Source organism: Urocampus carinirostris, chromosome 5, assembly GCF_059441175.1.
Source record: "Urocampus carinirostris isolate Australia breed hairy pipefish chromosome 5, RoL_Ucar_1.0, whole genome shotgun sequence".
Lineage (NCBI taxonomy): Eukaryota > Metazoa > Chordata > Actinopteri > Syngnathiformes > Syngnathidae > Urocampus > Urocampus carinirostris.
Window position 1 is genome coordinate 14,908,788 of NC_142353.1, and position 20,051 is coordinate 14,928,838.

Sequence of the window (20,051 nt, forward strand, 5' to 3'; positions counted from 1 at the left end):
TCAAATGCTCGTTTTCCCACTTCCGCAATACACCAATTAATAATACCATGTAATTTTATTGTGTTTTCTCTCAGGGACGCCAGAAACTTGCCCGACTCAATGCACATGAATTTGCAACTCTTGTAATTGATATTCTAAGTGATGCAAAGCGGCGTCAGCAAGGAACTTCAGCAGTCAGCCCCAAAGGTGAGCAGAAGAATTGCATTCTGATCCGAACTGAGCAACACAGATTGTCTGCCATTAGGTTTAAAAATCATAAAGTTTGGCAGGACCACCAGCCACAGAGCAATTTTTAAAAAGCATTTCTCGTTTTCCCCTGGTTAAAAGACACATGCCGAAAAATGAAGACTGAAAAATCCTGGATCTCCTGCATTGTTGCTTGCTGTATAACATTCCAAGAAAGTCAAGACATCTAAATATGGAATCTACATTTAATTAAATCTACTCAAAAATGGTGCTGATAATTAATAATAGTCACAATCTATTGAATTGTGACATTTAAAAGTGGGGTGCGTCATATGAGGTGTCCTAAAACAATTGAAAGTAGAATATTTTCTCTATTAAGTATGTGTTGACAATGACCAATTGAGTTCAAAGAGCCTTTATATATAAAAAGAAAATCTGTGCCCATGCGTTTATCTTAGTTTTATCAGAGCTTTTTGGGACTTACAACACATTCAGAAGCAGGAAAGAAGGGATGGGAGGTTAAGGGGGATATCATGCGCATGCTTGCTGTTTTCTGTTAGTGTAGCATAAAAAATGTGAAATTAAGAAAATAACTGTCTCAAATACAGTCCAAACACTTACCCAAACAATCATAATTAAAGCAAAATGTTTTATTAAGTCCTAGTTTTTTAAGCATTAAATTGATAGTATGTATTGGAAAATTCAAAAATGCAAACCGCGGTGTCGGGCTTTAATTTCTGGATGCCTGGATCAAGTCGGGCTGGATTTTTTGGGCCCGATCTTACCACTGGTTCAGAAGTTCAATTTGAATCAGTCTTTTTATTTCCAGACAATGTGGATCTCATCCTAAAGAATTTATCTGCCATGCCGAGCAGCGACAGTCAAGATAATGACCAGCCCGACTATGACAGCGTAGCGTCCGATGAGGACACAGACCAAGAGCTCCCTTCAACTAAAGAAGATCGGACAAAGGTGACACCCAATTTTACTTTCTTATGGCAAAACCAACTGTGTGCACCCACCCCAAATGTCTTTTATGGTGATGACAGAGTCTGGATTCTGACCTCTCCGATGGCCCCATCACCATGCAGGAGTACCTGGAGGTGAAAAACGCTCTGTCAGCCTCTGAGGCGAAAATACAGCATCTCCTGAAAGCCAACAGCAACCTGAGCGATGAGCTGCGACTTATGCAGAAAAAGGTATCTGCCGGACTCCAACAATAAGATCACTAACATCACTGGGTGGGTGGGACTAATTATGGGATCAGTTTTGGGGGGGTCACAGCGGCTTGGCCTGTTCCTTGTACCGTATTTACAGCACTATAAAGCGCACCAGATTCATAAGACCCACCCCCAAAAGATAGTCTTTTGTCATATATATTTTCCATACATAAGGCGTACCATGGTGCTCACGAAGGACAGCTGAGGTGCCAGTTGACCTTTTCTGAAAGTAGCTCACCAGTGATCGGTCAACAGGATTTTTCCAGTAAAATGTTTTTTTTTTTTAGTGGTTGACAATCTATTTAACCCTACTTACAATAATAAACCTCGTAATGACAAAACAACAACCATTTTTTTAAATAACTAAATATCAAACTGAGTGCTTTCGCTTAAAAGAATTGCTTCCATTAGGAAAGCTTAACTCATTATCACACTATTTCTCCTCATTGTGTTAGAAACACTGATTTGCTTAGTGCATTTTAATAGGTTAAATAGTTTCTTGACTTCTTCACCTGTGCGTCAATAACATTGCAGTTCAATATGATTACATATCTTAAAGAGGTTGCATAGTACTTTGCTGAAAAACTTTCTGTTTCCGTCTTTCGCAACGTTATTGATGCGTATATTAAGAAGAAGAGGAGAAACTGTTTAACGTATCAGACTTCACTATGCAGATCAGTCTTTCTGGCACCTTGAGTCAAAATTGTGTGATAATGAGCTGTTTTAATGCCTTTCAATATGTCATCTATACCAATGCTGTTCAAGTGGTAGAGTGTCTGTGCCCACACCGTCACAACCTGGGTTCAAATCCTGTCGCATACATATTGCAGCGATGACTATCGATTGATCAAATACGCGAGTGTTGTGATAAAAAAAAAAAAACTTGTGTAGAAAAGCATACGTATAAATGCTGTATGTATTTCCTGTCTTATTCATTGTAATCTGTGATCATTTCTGGCCAATTTCAGTTTTTAAGGTGCGCTTTTAGCCTAGAAAATATGGTAATTAGGAGCACAAAGGCTGCTGTAAAGCCCTCCCTTGGTCGTCGGGCAGCATGCTCACTCGTTGTCGTGTGAAGAGGAAATCTGTTTGGTTTGCTCACAATTAAAGTTGTTGAGTTACTAACGAGAATGTTTTTGGATGCATGTTTTTGTTTTAATCCATTGTATAGTTGGTAATGACTAACATCATTTGTATGTTTTTGCCTTGCTTCATCACATAATTTTTTTCTCTTTGTTTTTGAATATTTAGTATATGTGGATAAGATATGTGATTGTGCAAATGGTTGATGAAAATATAAACACTGTATTCATTTTGTTGTATTAGGGAAAAGTGAACTGAAATGAATCATTTGCAATAATTTTTTGAATGATTTCCCATTCTTAATAATGCTGGCCATTGGTTAAAACAACACTAATAATAATATTGATAATCTTAAAATTGATGAAATTAATCATATGATTATGATGAGGATGACAATAATTATGGTGATGATAATGGTGCAAAATGAAATCTTAATTGAAAAAAAAGTTAAAGCCAAAAAATCCCCCAAATTCCTCCAATTACCTTTATGGAGCCCATCAGGTCAATGCTGCTAGGTTAGGGGTCAGAAACCTATGGCTCTTTTCATTAGTACATCTGGCTTGGAGATACAATGGAACATGCACAATTATTTACTGTATTGACACAAGCAGAGCAGTCGTGCCATGTGCTATATATCAGGAGATCAACATACACATTGACTGTCAGCTGTAGTCTAGACTGTCCCCTGTTTAACACCAACAGATCCCATTTTGGCTGTGAATAATTTAATAATCCACTACATGGAAGCTGATTAAACAATCTATGTTTATTGTTGAGACACTCAATGGCAAGAAGCCACAGAAAAAACTGTAAACACCCCAAAGCTCTAGCAAAGCACCCAGAGGAATTTGATTGGGTGAGTGGTAGGTATGGGCAGAGCTATACAGACATTCCGTCTCGCCCAGTCGCATCTCCACTGAAGGTAAATACATTGGTATCCTCGTTTGTAGTTTTATGTGACATTTTTACATAAGAACTTTGCTCGCACCTTGTTTTGAAACTATTATACAGGACAAAAATGACACTCGTAAGTTACTGCGGTGGTATATTTATATTGATACCGGCTCTGACATTAGTATTTCATAGATTTTTATCAAATGTCACACAGTGAAATAAAGAAAATTAAGAAATTAGCTTTTGTCTGGAGAGCGGGTTTGGCATTTTTGTTGAATTTTGTCCTAAAATATATGGTGTGGCTCTCTTAAAAAATCTAACTATTTTTGCTTTTATGGGTCTTTGGGTCAAAAGGTTCCCAAGCCCTTTGCTAGGGTGTCTAAACTACAGCTCACTGTGGCCCACTGACTATTTATCAATGGCCCACAGCTTATGTTGAAAAATGAATATACTCTTAGTTATATGCATTGAACTAAACTAATGAAAAACATTTAGAAATATTTGGTTTCTGATATGTTTATAGTTTAGTAGACACTCAAATTAAGGAGAGAAGATATCAATGAATTCTAAGCTTGCAGGGAGAACAGGAGAAGACCATATAGAAATCCTCAACATAAAAAAAGTTCCTATCGGTTCTAAGGGTCCTCCCTTGAACCCCTTCCTTTTATTTAATCTCCTAAATTACAAAAAAACGCATAGAACTTTATTGTGAAAAACATTCTGGGGTCATCTCCCCTTTTCTGCAACATTGCTATTTTTATTTTTTTTATTTTTTTGGGAGAGGTGTTTTATCATTGTCAATCTTGATATTAGATTTTTTTTTATTTGACTGGTGACTGATTACTCTTGACTGTTTGAACACTAGCATCTGAATATTTCCATCAATATAGTTTAGATTATTTCGATTTTTACAGTAGATAAGTAATACCATAGATGCAATTGTTGACTCTCGCAGAACATTGTTGAAGAAATTGTCAATGGGAGGTAGTTGTTGAGCATTTAGTGCTCAAGGTCGATTTATTTCCTTTACGCAGTGTTAATCCAGAACACCAGTGACAACAAAACCTCTTTTTTTCCCTCAATCCTAAATGCTGTTAACGCTTGTTCTGTGCCAGAACTTCTAATTCCATTCTCACCTGTGCTATCTTGCTGTGCTTTCAATCCTTCGCTTGCTCATCTTTGGCTTTTTCAATGTAAGCTTAAAGCGGAAGTCAACCTAAACGATTCCCTAACTCTATTATTTTGTATGGGTCGGTATGACTCCAAGCATGACATTTGTGTTTGTAGAACTTGATTGAAAAAGCAACATCCAACTTATTCATGCGTCTCTTAGAAGTGGCCATTTTAAGAAGGCTGTCTTGTAAAGCTGACATCACAATTCATCCTATTTCACACGCATCCTGTGGATGAGCCATAATTGTTTTTAGCTGATGTCAACTTTACTCAACAGCTTTCCCAAAGGGACCGCTGCCAACTATGGAATAAAACAAGAGGATTTTGATTTTTAAACTCAAATAGAGTGGCCCCTCCACAAACGAGATTAATATGTTGCAGGATCAAGCTCGGAACTAGAATTTATTGTAGCTCGCATTAAATCTCCCCATAAGAAATAAGTAATCTGTTCCGGCCTCCCAAATGATCCAAGTTAACCCTAAACAGTGACAGGTGTGGTACTGAAAACAGGTTATTAGTTACCGTTACTTCATTTAAACAGTAACTGCGTTATCTCCCAGATTACTGACACAGAAAGGAGCACGTTACTCTGAAAGCATATAGAGGTATCTAGTTAGAAATTAAAGCCGACCCACTAAAACTGCTTATTAATAGCTACATATAATATCTAAAAGAAAACCTGTACACCAATCTGATGAAGCGTATAGCCTTCATATTTATTGTATTGTGGAATCTTGAGAACTTGCAAACAAACCCTTAGCCTAAACACTCCATCTCCATTTTGTATATAGGGTTGAAGCAACTCGAAATTTCCTCCTCCATTGCTGAGTACTGTCCAAGGCGTTTTCTTGTTTTTTTCCAATTATGGTATATGACAAAAATAATTTTACATATACAAATATCAAAATTTGGATGATTAGTATAAATTCTGTGCCTAAATTTGCCCTATTGATTTCTCGTTAGGTTGTTTTTCCTGTATAAATTGCACTGCCTTCCATTTGAGATGGTGCCACTGTAACTGTATTGCCTTTTACTTTTTAGGGCTACATAAACTGGGCAGCTTTGCCTCGACGACTAAGTTAGCAGTGTGATGCTGGCGGACTAAAGGTTAATTAATCCATCGTATCGATTAGATTGTGTAGAAATTCATAGACTGTTTTTAATAAGTTGTTGAGTAATGCAACATGTTTTAACAAAGGTTACATATTTTTGTTAACATCGCGTTACTTTGTTTAATCAATGCTGGCAGTGAGCAGTCTCGAGCACTCAGCCCTCTAGTGGTGGCATCTGGGAGTTTTGAAAACTCTGATTTTTCTCTTAAGTCGGGAAAGATTTTTGCGTGAAAGACATCTAGTATCACGAATATATGGTAACTAGAGTAGCTAGTATGTAGGGGCCTACTGTATAATATGAAGGGAAACGCCAGATTCTAGCTTGTGTGGGCCCATAAATATTTGTAGGAAACCCTTTGGATTGACGTCCGCTTTAAAACGAAAGGCATGTGACTTTGAAGCGGATGAAGGCTTGCTTTGCTCAGAGCGCCTCTTGGTGTGTTGCTGACCGTCTCTTCCAGCTGCGTTCTCTGCAAAACGAGAACACCTCTCTTAGGCGGCACGTCACAGCCAATATCTATCAGCCCCCCAGCACGTCAGATTATCCCGACCCCTCCAGTCCTTCAGCCCTGAAACGCCGGCAATCCGCTCGGGCCAGCCGGCCCATGTCTATGTACGAGACCGGCTCGGGCCTGAAGCCTTACCTCAATAAAGGGGAAGGTCTTTACCCAGAGGAGGCTAATCCCAACCTGCATTCCTTCCCACCTCATGTAAGTAAGATCTGTTCCCTGCAGCCCTTCACCTTTTTCCTTCCTATTGGCTACATTTCACCACTTCTTTCATTCTCCTTTCTTCTGAATGAGTGTTTTCAGAATTACTCGCACTTAATGTTGTCTGGTTTATGATAAGGCTGTATAATCCTCATCTTTATCTGTTGTTTACTGGTGTGCCTCTTGTCTTCCTTTAAACATCAGTTAGTTGTACTCGTTGGAGACTGTTATCGCGATTTCATTTTCAGTTTTGTCTGTTATGTTGATGAAGCATTAAAACAACCGTACAACGACCGTGTGTTTGTGCTGCATGATAAACTCACAAGTTCGTCTGCTTTTCTTCTTTTTTGGTTCAAATGAAAATACTGTAGCTAGCTCTCTCTCTAATAGCTATCTAATTCTGAATTGATCTTGGACAAGGAAACGGGTGCACAATGACAAGGAAGTGTTTGTTTTCATTAACAGCAATGTTTTTTTTTTCTTACATTTGCTCAAATGGGACTACAAGTAAAACAAAAATGTATTAACTTCAAGTACAATCATTACATGGATAATAAGCAGCCACCGTCAGAGAGGGATTTCATGCTCGCCACCGCAGTATTTTTATTTATTTATTTTTATTTTTTATGGAGCTCACTGAATTCTCTTTAAGAGCATATCACTTCATAATACTCTGGCCATTCCAATGCATCTTTGACTCCTAGCTGATTCAAGCTGACAGGAAACCCACAGAGGTAAATAGTAGATGTAGCAGTGTGATACCTGACTTTTCTCATCAACTTGGCATTCTAAAACAAAGAGCGTAAAATAATTATGGGAGAGCTGAGGTGGTGGGTCTGACAAACACGTGGTCTTCCCCTGATTTGCCATCACATTTTCCTTCGCCAGATGTAATTTCACAGTGGCCAGTGCTTATCTTCAGAAGAAAACTAAACTAGGAATGAGAATGAAATTAGCACAGGCAAATTGTTAGCCACCAACACCTGCATCTATCAACTGAATAAACTTAAAGGGGATTAAGCTCCCAAATCATGATAGGTGCTGAACATGCAGAAAAAACACATCATAATTTAAAAAAAAAAAAAGGCCGTAGTGCCCAACAGGGAAGCATTTCTGGCCATCTCCCTACCTAACCAACTCCCAGAGGCCCTGGGAGCACCCGCCAGAGAGCCGGCCCTGGGGCCCGAAGCAAAGCTATCAGGATAACCAGCTAATCCCTAGTCCAGTGACTTGGCAAGAGGCCAGCCAACCCCCTAAATTAAAGTTTCAATTTCACATTACTATAATATAGTAACCTTCATAGAGAAACGGCCTATGTACGGTAAATTAGAATCGTATTTATTCTCATTTATTAACAACATCGTGAACATAGTTAACCGCAAGATTAGGCTTGGCACTCCATGAAACGTGATGAAGAATTAGAAAAGGAAAATAAGATAGAGTGTTTGTATAAATAGGCAAATATCTTTACAAGATAGTGCTTGGAGAATGACCAGAACGGTAGTGTTACACATTTTAGTTGATTATCAGATTTATGTACATTCAATTATGAGAAATAATTGTACTTAAATCAACTTGTTCTCGATAAACTTTCAAGCACTAAACCAATTCTTTGGATTTGTTTTGGATTCACATTGATGTGGAAAATGGACTATCCCTGAAGACAACCATAGTTACTGTAAATTCCGGACTATAGAGCGCACCCGATTATAAGCCGCACCCACCACATTTTAAGAGGATAACCGCTTTTGTACTTACACGAGCCGCACCTGAATATAAGCCGCGTGCGCCCACGTTGAAACTTGTAACACAACCACAAAATTAACCCAAACCCTACTTTGAGTCCCGCGATTTTAACTGAGCATAAAAAAAAGAAATGTACTCAGTACAACAACCACAGCCAGCAAAATGAACGGAAAATGATAACTGTACTTAAGATATGATGCTATGATAAGTAATCTAAGGAAAAAATGTGTATATTTCCAAAGGTAAGGGTGGTAAAAATATATATCCACTTTTGTCTGCCGTGTCCACAAACAATCACCTTTACCGGTCCCAACTTCCCGTCATCCCCGCGTCTGTTACGCCCCTTCTTTTTAATTGGTCAGTGCAAGACTTATCAGAATAAGTGTCCAAAATAAATACAAATAAATACATTACAAAAATATACAGTTGCAAATACATATTATACATGGTTACACATATTTACAAAGAAGGACGGTACACCGAGAGAGTTTTCAAAGCTTTAATAATAATATTATAACTTTCATCCCAAACCGTTTCTGTGAAGGGGAGCAAAACGCTACTAACAACACGCTCGCAATACAGTTAACGGGTCTGTTAAAAATAAAATACCGTACATGTAGAAATCACGGTAAACCGTTTTCATCTTCCTCCCTATAACTGTCGCCATCAAGGTTGTCCTCCTTTAGTATGGGAAAGAGACTTTGTCATATAGACGTCGTCCCACGCTCCCTTATTCAAAAACACGCTATCAACACGCTCGCAAGGTAAAGTGCGTGCAGTTGCTCTGTTTCCTTCTTTATCGGACTGCTCGATTGCGTTTAGCTTTAAGCTGCGTCATGTGCCTTGAACTTGAGCGCCGCTGGCGGCTGTTAGAAAAATTACATAAATTGGCTGCATTACTGAATAAGCCGCAGGGTTGAACGTTTGGGAAAAAAGTAGCGGTTTATAATCCGGAATTTACGGTAATCTGTTTTCAAGATCCCGTCATTGTCATGTTCACGGATTAAGCCCTCAGGCGCCAACAAATTAGTTTTTAATCAAGCAGAAAAATTATGTACAACCCCTGAGATACACTGAAAAAGACTATAAGAATTTTCAATTGCTCTCATTTTCTACCAAGGCATTATGAATCAGAATACAGTACGCCGTTGTTTGTCGCGGGGGTTAGCTTCCAAAAATAATTTGTGAAATCTGTGAAGTCGAAACCTTTTTCTTTCAGCAATTATACAATTGAAATTAAATGAAATGATCTGCATTTATATAGCGCTTTTCAAGTCAATGACTTCCCAAAGCGCTTTACATTGTGCTTCACATTTCCCAATAGCGGCCGCGATCTGTGCAGCCAAGGCGCTAACCTGCTTATTGGGGGTGTTGGGGGTTCATTGTCTTACCCAAGGACACTTCGGCATGTAACACGGACAAGCCGGGATTCGAACTGGGATCCCTAAATCCTAAAACAATCGCTCTACCTCCTGAGCTACTGCCGCCCCAATTGAATGTAATGTACATAGAAACCGTAGAACCGAGGTTTCAAACTCACTTAAGCTTGGCGGGTGCACATGTTGGAAAACACCCATAAGTGCTTGACTAGTGGATTAAAAGAGAAATAATAAAGAAAGTAAAAGAGAGGGGAAAAAAAGATGGGCACAAAGAAATAAGGAAGAGAGGTGGAGAAGGAGAAGCAGAGAAGAGAAACAAAAAACAGAAATATAGACAAAGAGAAAGTAAGAAAAAGAGGGAGAGGAAAGAGAGAGAGATGGAAAAGAGTAAAAGATCATGAGAAAGAAAGGAAGAGGAATGGAGAGAAAAAGAGAGCAAGGAAAGAGAAGTAAATAAGATAGAAAGGAAGAAAAATATGAATAGAGAGTGAATTAAACAGAAAGCAGTAGACAGAGTGTGAGTGAGAAAGAAAATAGGGGAAGGGGAGAAAAAGTAACAAAGAAAGTGAAAAAACAGGAAAAAAGAATGATTGAGTGTGAGAAAAGAGAAAAAGACGCAGAGAAGGAAAGATAAGAAAACAAAGAAGAAGGAAATCGCTCTAGTCCAGTGTCTTTGTGAGAGGCGCCTGGCTTGATAACATCAAGTTGACATATTAAAAACTGACGCTCGGCCGAATTCAATCTGTTGACGGTTCTGATCTGGTCCGCGCGCTGCATCTTTGACGCACCCGCCATAGCACCCCCCATTTTTAAAGGCCCAGGCATTCGTTTAACAAAAAAGTACTGTATACTGTACCTGAAAACATATTTAATAATATTTTTACAAATACCTACTCTTTGAAGGGACTGATAAACCACTCAGAATGATGGTAATCCCTGAAGCAGTGAAAGGTAATACTTGTATTAGTGAGGGATTACTGTACTGTGCTAAGACTAGTATGTATTTGTTTTTTAACTTACCCTTTAAATCTATTTCCTCTTAATTAAACCACTGAGTAAGACGAGTGCTTTGTAGTTCAATTAGAATAAAAGTATAAAACAGATGAGTCATTTTTACAATTTAACGAATCTTTGTCTCCCTAAAATGTGATTGGACCACATCTTTAGAAGGAAAAGGGCCCATTTGTGACTACCTCATCATCCCTCCCCTCATTTGCGTGCATCCTTTCCTGATACAAGGATGATCGTAATCAAAAGGTTAAGTACTGCCTTATGCGGGCCTCACCTTATGCGGCTTACGGATGCGCCATCTTGGTTTTGTCACCTTGTTCCTGCCTCACTCTTTATTCACTTTTTTGCGTGAGCAGTCTGGTCATTAAACACTTACCTTCATTTGCATCACTGACTGGCTGGCAAACAAACAATCATCGAATAACTTTTCACTTGGTCTGTTTAATTCGTGCAAAATGTCACATATATTCTATTATAGGTTCTAAATTATTAGCTTCATTGCAAACTGAAATAGGGTTTAACGCAAATATGAAGTCGCTGTCATGTGGAAATTTCATCTTCATTTTACTTTGTAAACATTCCATTAAAAGATTAAGGTGGCTGTCGAAACAATACAGCGATTCCATCTGTCTGCCTGTCTAAGGACAGACAATCTCTATATCTTTATGTCTCTTTATATGCCTCTCTCTCTAAATCCATCTCTGTATCTACTATGCCGTAAACAAGTACTTGCCCCCTGTTTTTTGCATATTTATCACTCACAGAGGTTTCAGATCATCAAACCTATTTTATTATCACACAGAAACAACCCAAGGAAATACATAATGGAGTTTTGAAATGTTGATTCCATTCATTAAGGCACAAAACATGTAGGTATATGTGGCCCTATGTCAAAAAGTATTGCTCAATTACAAAGTAAATGCCACAGATTTGGGAAAGCCGAGTTCAAATCCACAGGCCAAACCCAAAATGGATTGCCACCATCTTTGTTGGGTCAAGAAATCACTTACATTGAATCTGTTAGGCAAAGAAATTCCAGAAGAAATTAGAAAAAAGTGACTGAAATCTATCAGTCCAGGAAAGGTCACAAAGCCATTTCTAAGGCTTTAGGGCTTCAGAGAACAGCTCCCAAAGCCATTATCCAAAAATGGAGAAAACTGGGAACAGCAGTGGTCAACTAACTAACTACTTACTACAAGAATGCGAGGACGGCTCATCCAGGAGGTTACAAAAGAATCTCGTAAACATCCAATGAACTGTAGGCGTCGCTGGCCTCAGTTCAGGTCACTGTTCATGACTACACACTAAGAAAGACACTCTGTGGAAATGGCATCCATGGGAGGGTTTCCTGATGAAACCCACTACTGTTACAAAAAACACAAATGGTGGCCCCACATTTGCCAAAAAGCATCTTGATTATCCTCAAGACTTTTGAAGAAACATTCCGTAGACTGATGATTCAAAATGTGAACTTTTTGGAAGGTGTGCAGCCCGTTGCATCTGGCGTAAAAATGGCACAGCATTTGTCAAAAAGAACATAATGTGAACAGTAATGCATGGTAGCGACAGTGTGATGGTCTGGGGCTGCTTTGCTGTCTCAGGACCAGGACAACTTACTGGGGTTGACAGAATAATACATTCTGGCATTTACCAGAGGATCCTGAAGTGGAACATTTGGTCATCAAAGTGTTTTTGATCACGCAGCAGGACAACGATCCGAAACACACCAGCGAAGTCAAAGTCTACTTAAATCCAATTAAGATGTTGTGGTGTGGCCTTAAACGGGCAGTTCATGTTAGAAAACCCTCCCACATGGCAGATTTGTTACAATTTTGAGAAGAAGAGTGGACCAAAATTCCTCCACAGTGTTGTGAAGAACTCCTTACCAATTATTGTAAATGTTTTATTTCTGTTATTGCTGCCAAAGATGGCCCACCTCGCTATTAGGTTCAAGTGGCAATTACTTTTTCACATAGGGCCAGATAGATTTTGATTTGTTTTGTGCCTTAATAAATGGAATCAACATTTTAAAACTGCATTTTGTATTGCGTCAGGTTTTCTCTGTGATATTAAAATCGGTTTGATGATGCGAAATCTTTTGAGTGATTAATATGCAAAAAAAAGGGGGGCTTTTTAAGGTATTCTAAATCTTTCTCAGCCCGAGCTATACCATGTCTCTATATTTTTATCTCTATCTAAACATTCTTAAAGGGCTCACTTATGAGTGAAAGCTTTAAAGCTACTTCAATTTGCGAGTTAGTAATACCGTCAAAAGTTAACTCAACTATTAGCTCAAATTGAATTTCTTCAGTTTGAAGTAAAGTCTAAATTCAAGTTATAACTCCGAGATAAATTCGGCTTACTCCTGAGCAAATCCACAATTTTAGAGCAGCTTTAAGTCTTTAACTTTGACAGCAAAAGTCATAAGGCATTTAAAATACAGTTTTATAATACATATTGACAATTTAAAGTAAACATACTTAAACTATAAATTCAAAGGACTAATCGTTCTCCATTGCAAACTACTGTAGTGCGTTTGAAGTCTTAATAAATACTCAACGTAGCTCGTTTGAGATCATAATGAAATGAGATAAACAAATGGTTCATTTTCCCCATTTTTGATGTTCAAAACATTGTACTGCTGCTCTGTGAATGCCTTAAACCCAACACAGGAACTCTTTATGCTGTTTATCCATCTAGTGACGAGGTGATGATACAACAATTAGTAGTTTGTGTTTGTACAAATCTTGTATAATATCATATTTTGACATTACACATGTTTTGTGCTTCACTTGTTTTTACACGATGAAATCAGTGCAAATGAGGTCTATGTGTTTTTTTCATTTTGTTATTTATGAGTCTAGAGTCTAGACTCTAGACGATGGCTGCCGCCTTGTTGATCCTGGCAAAGTGCAAAGCTAGCTGGTGAAGATGCAGCTTTGCCGTTTTATTTCGAATTTTCATTATTGTCAGCGTGTCCAGATCTTTTCTGCACTCCTCATTTAAACGGTACTAAAACTAATCAGCAAAATGTCTTATGCACTCATGCTTCATATCTTCATTAGCCCGTTACCGGCGTTGTCTTGTTTGTATGAGTCTTATTGAGAAGTAAATCATACTTGCTCTCACATATTTGAAACTATAATCTTATACCCATGCAAAAACACTACTATACTCTCTCACACATACTGCTATACTCTCATACATGTTACTATACCCCACCTCCACACACACTGACACACATTATTATACTCTCTCACACACACTACTATTCTTTCTCACAACCATTAAAATTGCTATTACTCTAGGGGTTTTTATCCCACATAATATAATGATCACCTTACCTCTCAGTGTTGTTTTACTTTGAGTACTTTTGGTAACCAAGGCGACACACTATATGTTATACAGTTCGACATACCTGGAGTTGCTCCCAGTATAAAAGTATATGTAAGAGTATAATAGTATGTGTGTGAGAGCATAGTAGTGTGTGTATTAGTATATTGTAATATGTGAAAAAGCATATAATAGCGTGTGTATGAGAGTACAGTAATATGTGTGAGAGAGTATAGTAGTGTGTGTATGAGAGTATAGTGTGTGTGAAAGAGTATAGTAGTGTGAATGAGAGTATAATAGTGTTTCTGCATGGGTATAACTGTCTGGCTAGCTAAACAATCATCGCATAACTTTTCACTTGTTACAATGGTATGTATAGTTGTGTATAGTTGTGGATCTGTAAGGGTAGGATGTTATACCTGAGGTGAAGTATGATTTACTTCTCAAACGAGCTCTCATATGTATTTGATGGGTCTTTTGCTGGCAACAATATGAACAGTAAATGACACATTTTAATTTCATTAGGGGAACACTTGTTTTTGGCCTCTTGTGTTTCTGCATTACATTTCCAATGACGTTCACAATCAATGGCTTCCTTCGCAGGCCTCAAAGTTAGAGAAGCAGAGCAGCATGCCCGAGAGTGACTACGACAACACGTTCAACGAATCTGAAGCCGACGACTCGGGGTGAGCGCATCAAAGTATTCTGGGAAAACTTCCCCGCAATTGTACAGTATTTTCTACATTATAAGGTGCACCAGATTATAAGGAGTACGCCCCCCCAAACATAGTCTTTTGTCATGTATTTATCGTGCATACGGCGTACCGGACTATAAGTCACATGAAATTGAGACCGCAGTTAGAGCTAATGAGTTTATGCGTGTATAACCGGAGGGCTCTTTATACACTTTTGGTATCATTGATCAGTCAATAAGGGTCGGCCACCAAAATTGCTCAACAATGTGTGCAATGGGAATTTAATTTCGGGTCTCTGCAGTGAGAATGCAGACACTCAATAGGTAGAACAGTTTTTCAACCACTGTACACAGTAATAAATTAATCTATTGTGCACGTACTGTGCCATGGAGAATTGTCCAAATTGTGTGCCAGTGCGGTCTAGTAATATCTATCTTTCATTTGTATTTACTTTTACTGGAGCTGTAATGTGTTTTGGCTCAAAAAAAGTTGAAAAACACTGCACCAAATACCTAGATACAGGTGACGCATGAAAAGGCATTTGATTTGATCTCATCACACTTTTTTTAACTAATAATGCTAGAAACACTGATTTACGCAGTGCATTTTGTCCTGCATTCTCATTGGTTAAAGGGTCTCACATTTTTCACCTGTGCCTCAATGATGTTGCGGTTTAATATGTATACGTAGCTAAAAGAGTCTGTACAGTGTTCTGTTGTTTTCATTATTTTCAAACTTTCGTTGAAGAAGACGAGACTGTTGGATCAATCGGAATGCAGATCACAATGCAAATCGGTGTTTCTGGCACCGTGAGTTAAAACAGTCTGATCATGAGATAGGCTGTTATGCCTTTTCCTATGTCATCTGTAGCATTAGGTGTTTAGTAGTAAAGTGATGGCACTCTTTGCCACGACTTGCATCTGATGATGCGATTTTGGTCAGCCATTGTAGAAATACAAAAGTATACTGTAAAACATCGTGTAGTAACGCACACGTGCAGTTACCGTGCATTTTCAATCGTATCCATCAGATTCTGCGATATAAGTTCCACCTTGTTATCAGGCGCACTTTCAAATTTCCTGCCAATTATTAGGGGTTTTTCGGAGGCCCATATGATTCAGAAAATATGATAGTATTGTTGTTTCCCTAACAGTCTGTACAGAAGAGGGAGGCTGAGAAGTAGCGGCCGGTTGGTGGAGGGCAGCTACATCTCTGAGCTGGACGACGCAGAGGCGGAATCGGACCCGACGCTCCCCAGCACCGAGGACGTCATCCGCAAAACCGAGCAGATCACGAAGAACATTCAGGAGCTCCTGCGGGCGGCTCAGGACAACAAACACGAAAGGTCAGGACGAATCGAGCGGTTTTCAAACGTTTTGCGCATTTTCCAATACTGTCCCATTGACTTTGGTGATATCTTCATCCTTTCATTCCATTCCGCAACTTCGGGCCTCGCGCTCGCGTGCAGACCTTGTGAACGCGAAGGCGTGCGTCGCCTCAGACACAGTCTGGGATGTTTCAGCACTCTGATGCCGTGGGCTGAGAAGCCCCAAGCCCCTCTTCATCCACTCAACCTGCGATCCCCCGACCCCTCTTCCTGGTACTCTGGCCTCTGTCCCTGCCAACCAGGCGCAGTTTTGCTCATTCTCCGCCTCCATTTTTTCTCCACTTTCTTACTTACTAATGCAGGGGTCACCAACCTTTTCTGTATCCCGGACCAGTTAATTGTCTAATAATATTTCCACAGCGTGGCCCAAGGGTGGCATTTATATTTGTACTTTTTCTAAAGTAACAATAATAACAACAATATCAACTCATTCAATGTCATAACGTATAAATACATTTTCAGAAGCATTGTCCCTAAGTGTCAAAACGTTAAAATACTTTGTTTCTCTTTTATTATAAAAATATTCTAAACTGTTCTGCTTTGGAACTGCTGATTCGTAAGTACCTTGCCTCTGAGAATGATTTCAGTATGATAGACCACCATTAGATGACAGGAGTGGCATTGACCAGATCTTTGTCAATACATCAAGGGAGCCCCCACTTACTAGTGTTGAGTCCTCTTTCTTTTTTGTGTGTAGCCCCACATAGCGAGTAGGCATACCAAAGCAGTGTGGTGAGAATACAGTGGAAATGGATAAATAGTAAAAGGCAGTTGTAACTCCTCAACCGAGCTTATTCCTTTCAAAAAAAGATGACAAAGTCTCAACATCATCGTCTCGTCAGAGAGGGATGATATTTCGTGGACATTCGCAGGAACACTGTTGCCCGAGGCAACGCGATGGCCACGGTGACCGAAAGTTCATGCATTATTCATTGCAATAAAATTTTGCATGCAAACTGCCTTTGTGTTTATGTTAGAGGTATTACAAATTCAAAATAAAAAAACACTAAAGTGAAAGTTATGATTGAATTGTATCCTTTCACAAGAAGCAGTTTTTCTCAGAAGTCTTCTTGAAACAGTTTTTTATAAGAAACTTGGCAGTGTTCAACTTTTTACTAAACAATGGTGAAAGCTAGAAGTATAATTTTGAAAGATGACGGTTCAAGCTTTCTTTTGATATGTACTATGCTTATACAGTTGTGAAACAATATTCAATGACGAGTCAAAACGGCAAAAATTGTCTGGCTTCCCATTTGAGAGAAACGTCTGGTATTGGATGAGTTAATAATGATAATGATGAGTGTAAATCCATTGTGCAGTCAATTACATGTCTTTGTAACCTCGCATCGAAATGAAATTTAACTTATTTTCATCTATTCTAGTTACCAATGTGACGTTTGCACCACCAAATAGATAACTGCGCCCGCACGTGCAAACTACACTCATTTTAATTCAAAAGTACCACCTCAAAGCCCTGGTTCAGTCTGAAACATAGGTGTGTCAGTGAAACAACAATAGCTAAAAAAAAAATCATGAAACTTATTTTTCTTTCTGTGCGGCCCAGAACCAAACTCCCCTTGGCCCAGCATCAGTCAGCGCCCGGTAGTTGCTGACCACTGCATTGATTTTTTACTAAACACAACTACTATCTTCTATGACTTGGGTTTGACTTTTAGATTCAGGGTTCATATGGATGCTTGAAATCTTTGAAAATGCTTGAATTTTAATGCTGTGTTTTCAAGGATAGAAAAGTGCTTGATCTTTGCTGAAATGTTTGTAAATGCTTGAAATTTTTGCCATGTTACTCAACAAGTCTGCTTAAAATGATGCCAACGCTGCTCTCTGGTGGTTTTGTTTTGCCATTGAATTTCTTCTTTCCTCGTGATTAACTGCAGCTGGAATTAGTTTGTACAGCATTATCCTTCGAAGCGTTATTGCCCCCTACGGGTAGTGCCCAAGAGGACAGGTGCATGCGACACCTATGAAATGTGTGTTAGTGCAAGGATTAAGTTTCAATCATGCACATAAATTGTAATGGGAAGAACTCTGCTTAACACGAACACGGACGTCCAAACTTCTGATTTCAGGGACACTTTTTCACTAGTTTAAAAAGCCACTCCAAAATCAGTATCTGCGTTTTCTGTTTACACAAAACCAAAAAAGTTACTTACTATAAGGCTACTAAGAATCAATAATTTCTTGACAAACGTATTCTCAATTGTAAATAATTAAAGGCAGAGTGCACAGTTTGGGTGTCCCTAAAAGTGGATTTCAATATTATCTCTTCTAAGTATGTGCTATTAATGCCCAACTCAGTTAAAAAAGAACCCTTATACTTTATTTTCAACGCAACTATCTGCTTTTATCATAATTTTAGCTAAGCTGTTACATTAAGGGCAGCACGGCAGCGCAGTGGTTAGCGCATGTGCGGCACACTTCTGAGGTCATGAGATCGAACCTTCTTGTGTGGAGTTTGCATGTTCTCCCCGTGCTTGCGTGGGTTTCCTCCGGGTACTCTGGTTTCCTCCCACATTCCAAAAACATGCATGTCAGGTTAATTGGCTGGTTTAAATTGTCCCTAGGTGTGAATGAGTGAGTGAGTTGTCTGTCTCTGTGTGCCCTGCGATTGGCTAGGAACCAGTTCAGGGTGTCCCTTGCCCACTGCCCGAAGATAGCTGGGATGGGCTCCAGCACCCCCGCGACCCTACTGAGGATAAGCGGTGCAGATAATGAATGAATGTTACATTAGGTGGAAGGAGTGGAGTCAGAAGTGTTGCACGTCCCATCAGGTTCTTTAGTCTCTATTTGTTAGTGTAGCATGAAAATGGCTAAAAAAAAGGCGTACAGAACAAACGACCACCCAAATTATCTTTATCTTTCGGGACAACTTTGTTTTTTTCATTCTCTAACATTTCTCTTTGAAACTAGAATCTGCCTGATAATGAGCCAATGTCTAATGCCCTTTTGTATGTCATCCATACCACTGGGTTTCTAGTGGTTGAGATTCGGTGCTCTCACCGCGGCCCGGGATCGACTCTCATTGCATCCAGTTTTGCGTTTGTGATCAGCATTTTTTTTTTTTGACTGATCAATCGCCGCACAAAAATGGTAATATTTAACTCACCATTATACACGAACAAATACGGTAGCTAATTCGCATTTTTAGATGTTTAACAAGGCTCTGCATTGTCTAAAACACATTTTAGGAGCAAGTATAACTTTAGTACTTGCTTCAAGCCGTTAAAATAGGGCAACAGGCCACAAATATCCGTCGGGCTGTAGTGGACTGTCCTTCTCTAAATGCGTGCTATATTGTGTGAAATGCATGAATTTACAATGATTGTTTTTTTTTCAACTGCACGGTGTGAATCGATCTTACTGTTGTTAAAAATGGCTAAAATAAATCGTATCTTGTTTCTTCTAGCTTCATCCCATGCTCAGAAAGAATACATGTGGCCGTAACAGAAATGGCTGCACTCTTCCCAAAGGTAACCTGATCCAAACCAGTAATTCACAACTGTTGGTTGGGGACTCAGAGATGGTTGTGGGCCTTTGCCTTGGCAAAATAATGCTGAGAAGAAAAAACAAAGGGTCAATCACACTCCCAAATAGTTGATGCCGATAATGATCTGCTCGATCGCTTCGTACTGTTCTGTCAATCGGCACATTTGAGAGGGACCACATCTCATTTTATTAGGATTTTGTTGCTTTATTTCCCTTTTCTGCCCATAATAATGAGTCCCGAGAAGATCAGTGATAAGGGGAAGGAAAAGTGGAAACCAGTGATCACATTGATCAAGTCGAAGGAGGAAGCAATTGTGAAATATAAAAATTATGTACGGCCGTCTGCCATTGAAGCGCTGCTGATAGGTACAGTCAATGGTTTATAAATGTTACATTTTTAGCTTTTCACCAGTATCTTAATGTTTATTACCTACATTATTAAATATATATCAATGTTTAGGTAAAGTTTAATAATATTTTAATATTTGTTAGTGGTGAAAAAGGAGCTAGCCAAAAGTCAAAGCTCTCAATTTACCAGTCGATCTAAGTACCTACGGTTGTCCTGTGGTCATGAACTATGGGTCATGACCTAAAGAACAATGTCCAGGATAAAAGCTG

General features: G+C 39.0%; 1 protein-coding gene across 3 annotated transcripts in view; it reads left to right on the top strand.

Moving 5' to 3' along the window:
* Positions 1–20,051, top strand: part of git2a (G protein-coupled receptor kinase interacting ArfGAP 2a) — a 36,804-nt gene that overhangs the window by 14,018 nt on the left and 2,735 nt on the right. Inside the window, exons 13-20 of one of the 3 annotated variants that reach the window (XM_088335902.1) lie at positions 75–186; positions 1,016–1,158; positions 1,236–1,385; positions 6,130–6,378; positions 14,451–14,533; positions 15,696–15,887; positions 16,011–16,142; positions 19,354–19,417. In XM_088335902.1, coding sequence (XP_088192028.1) covers positions 75–186; positions 1,016–1,158; positions 1,236–1,385; positions 6,130–6,378; positions 14,451–14,533; positions 15,696–15,887; positions 16,011–16,142; positions 19,354–19,417 — 1,125 coding nt within the window. The remainder of the gene's footprint in view (positions 1–74; positions 187–1,015; positions 1,159–1,235; positions 1,386–6,129; positions 6,379–14,450; positions 14,534–15,695; positions 15,888–16,010; positions 16,143–19,353; positions 19,418–20,051) is intronic. The other 2 variants (XM_088335900.1, XM_088335901.1) reach the window with 2 other exon arrangements.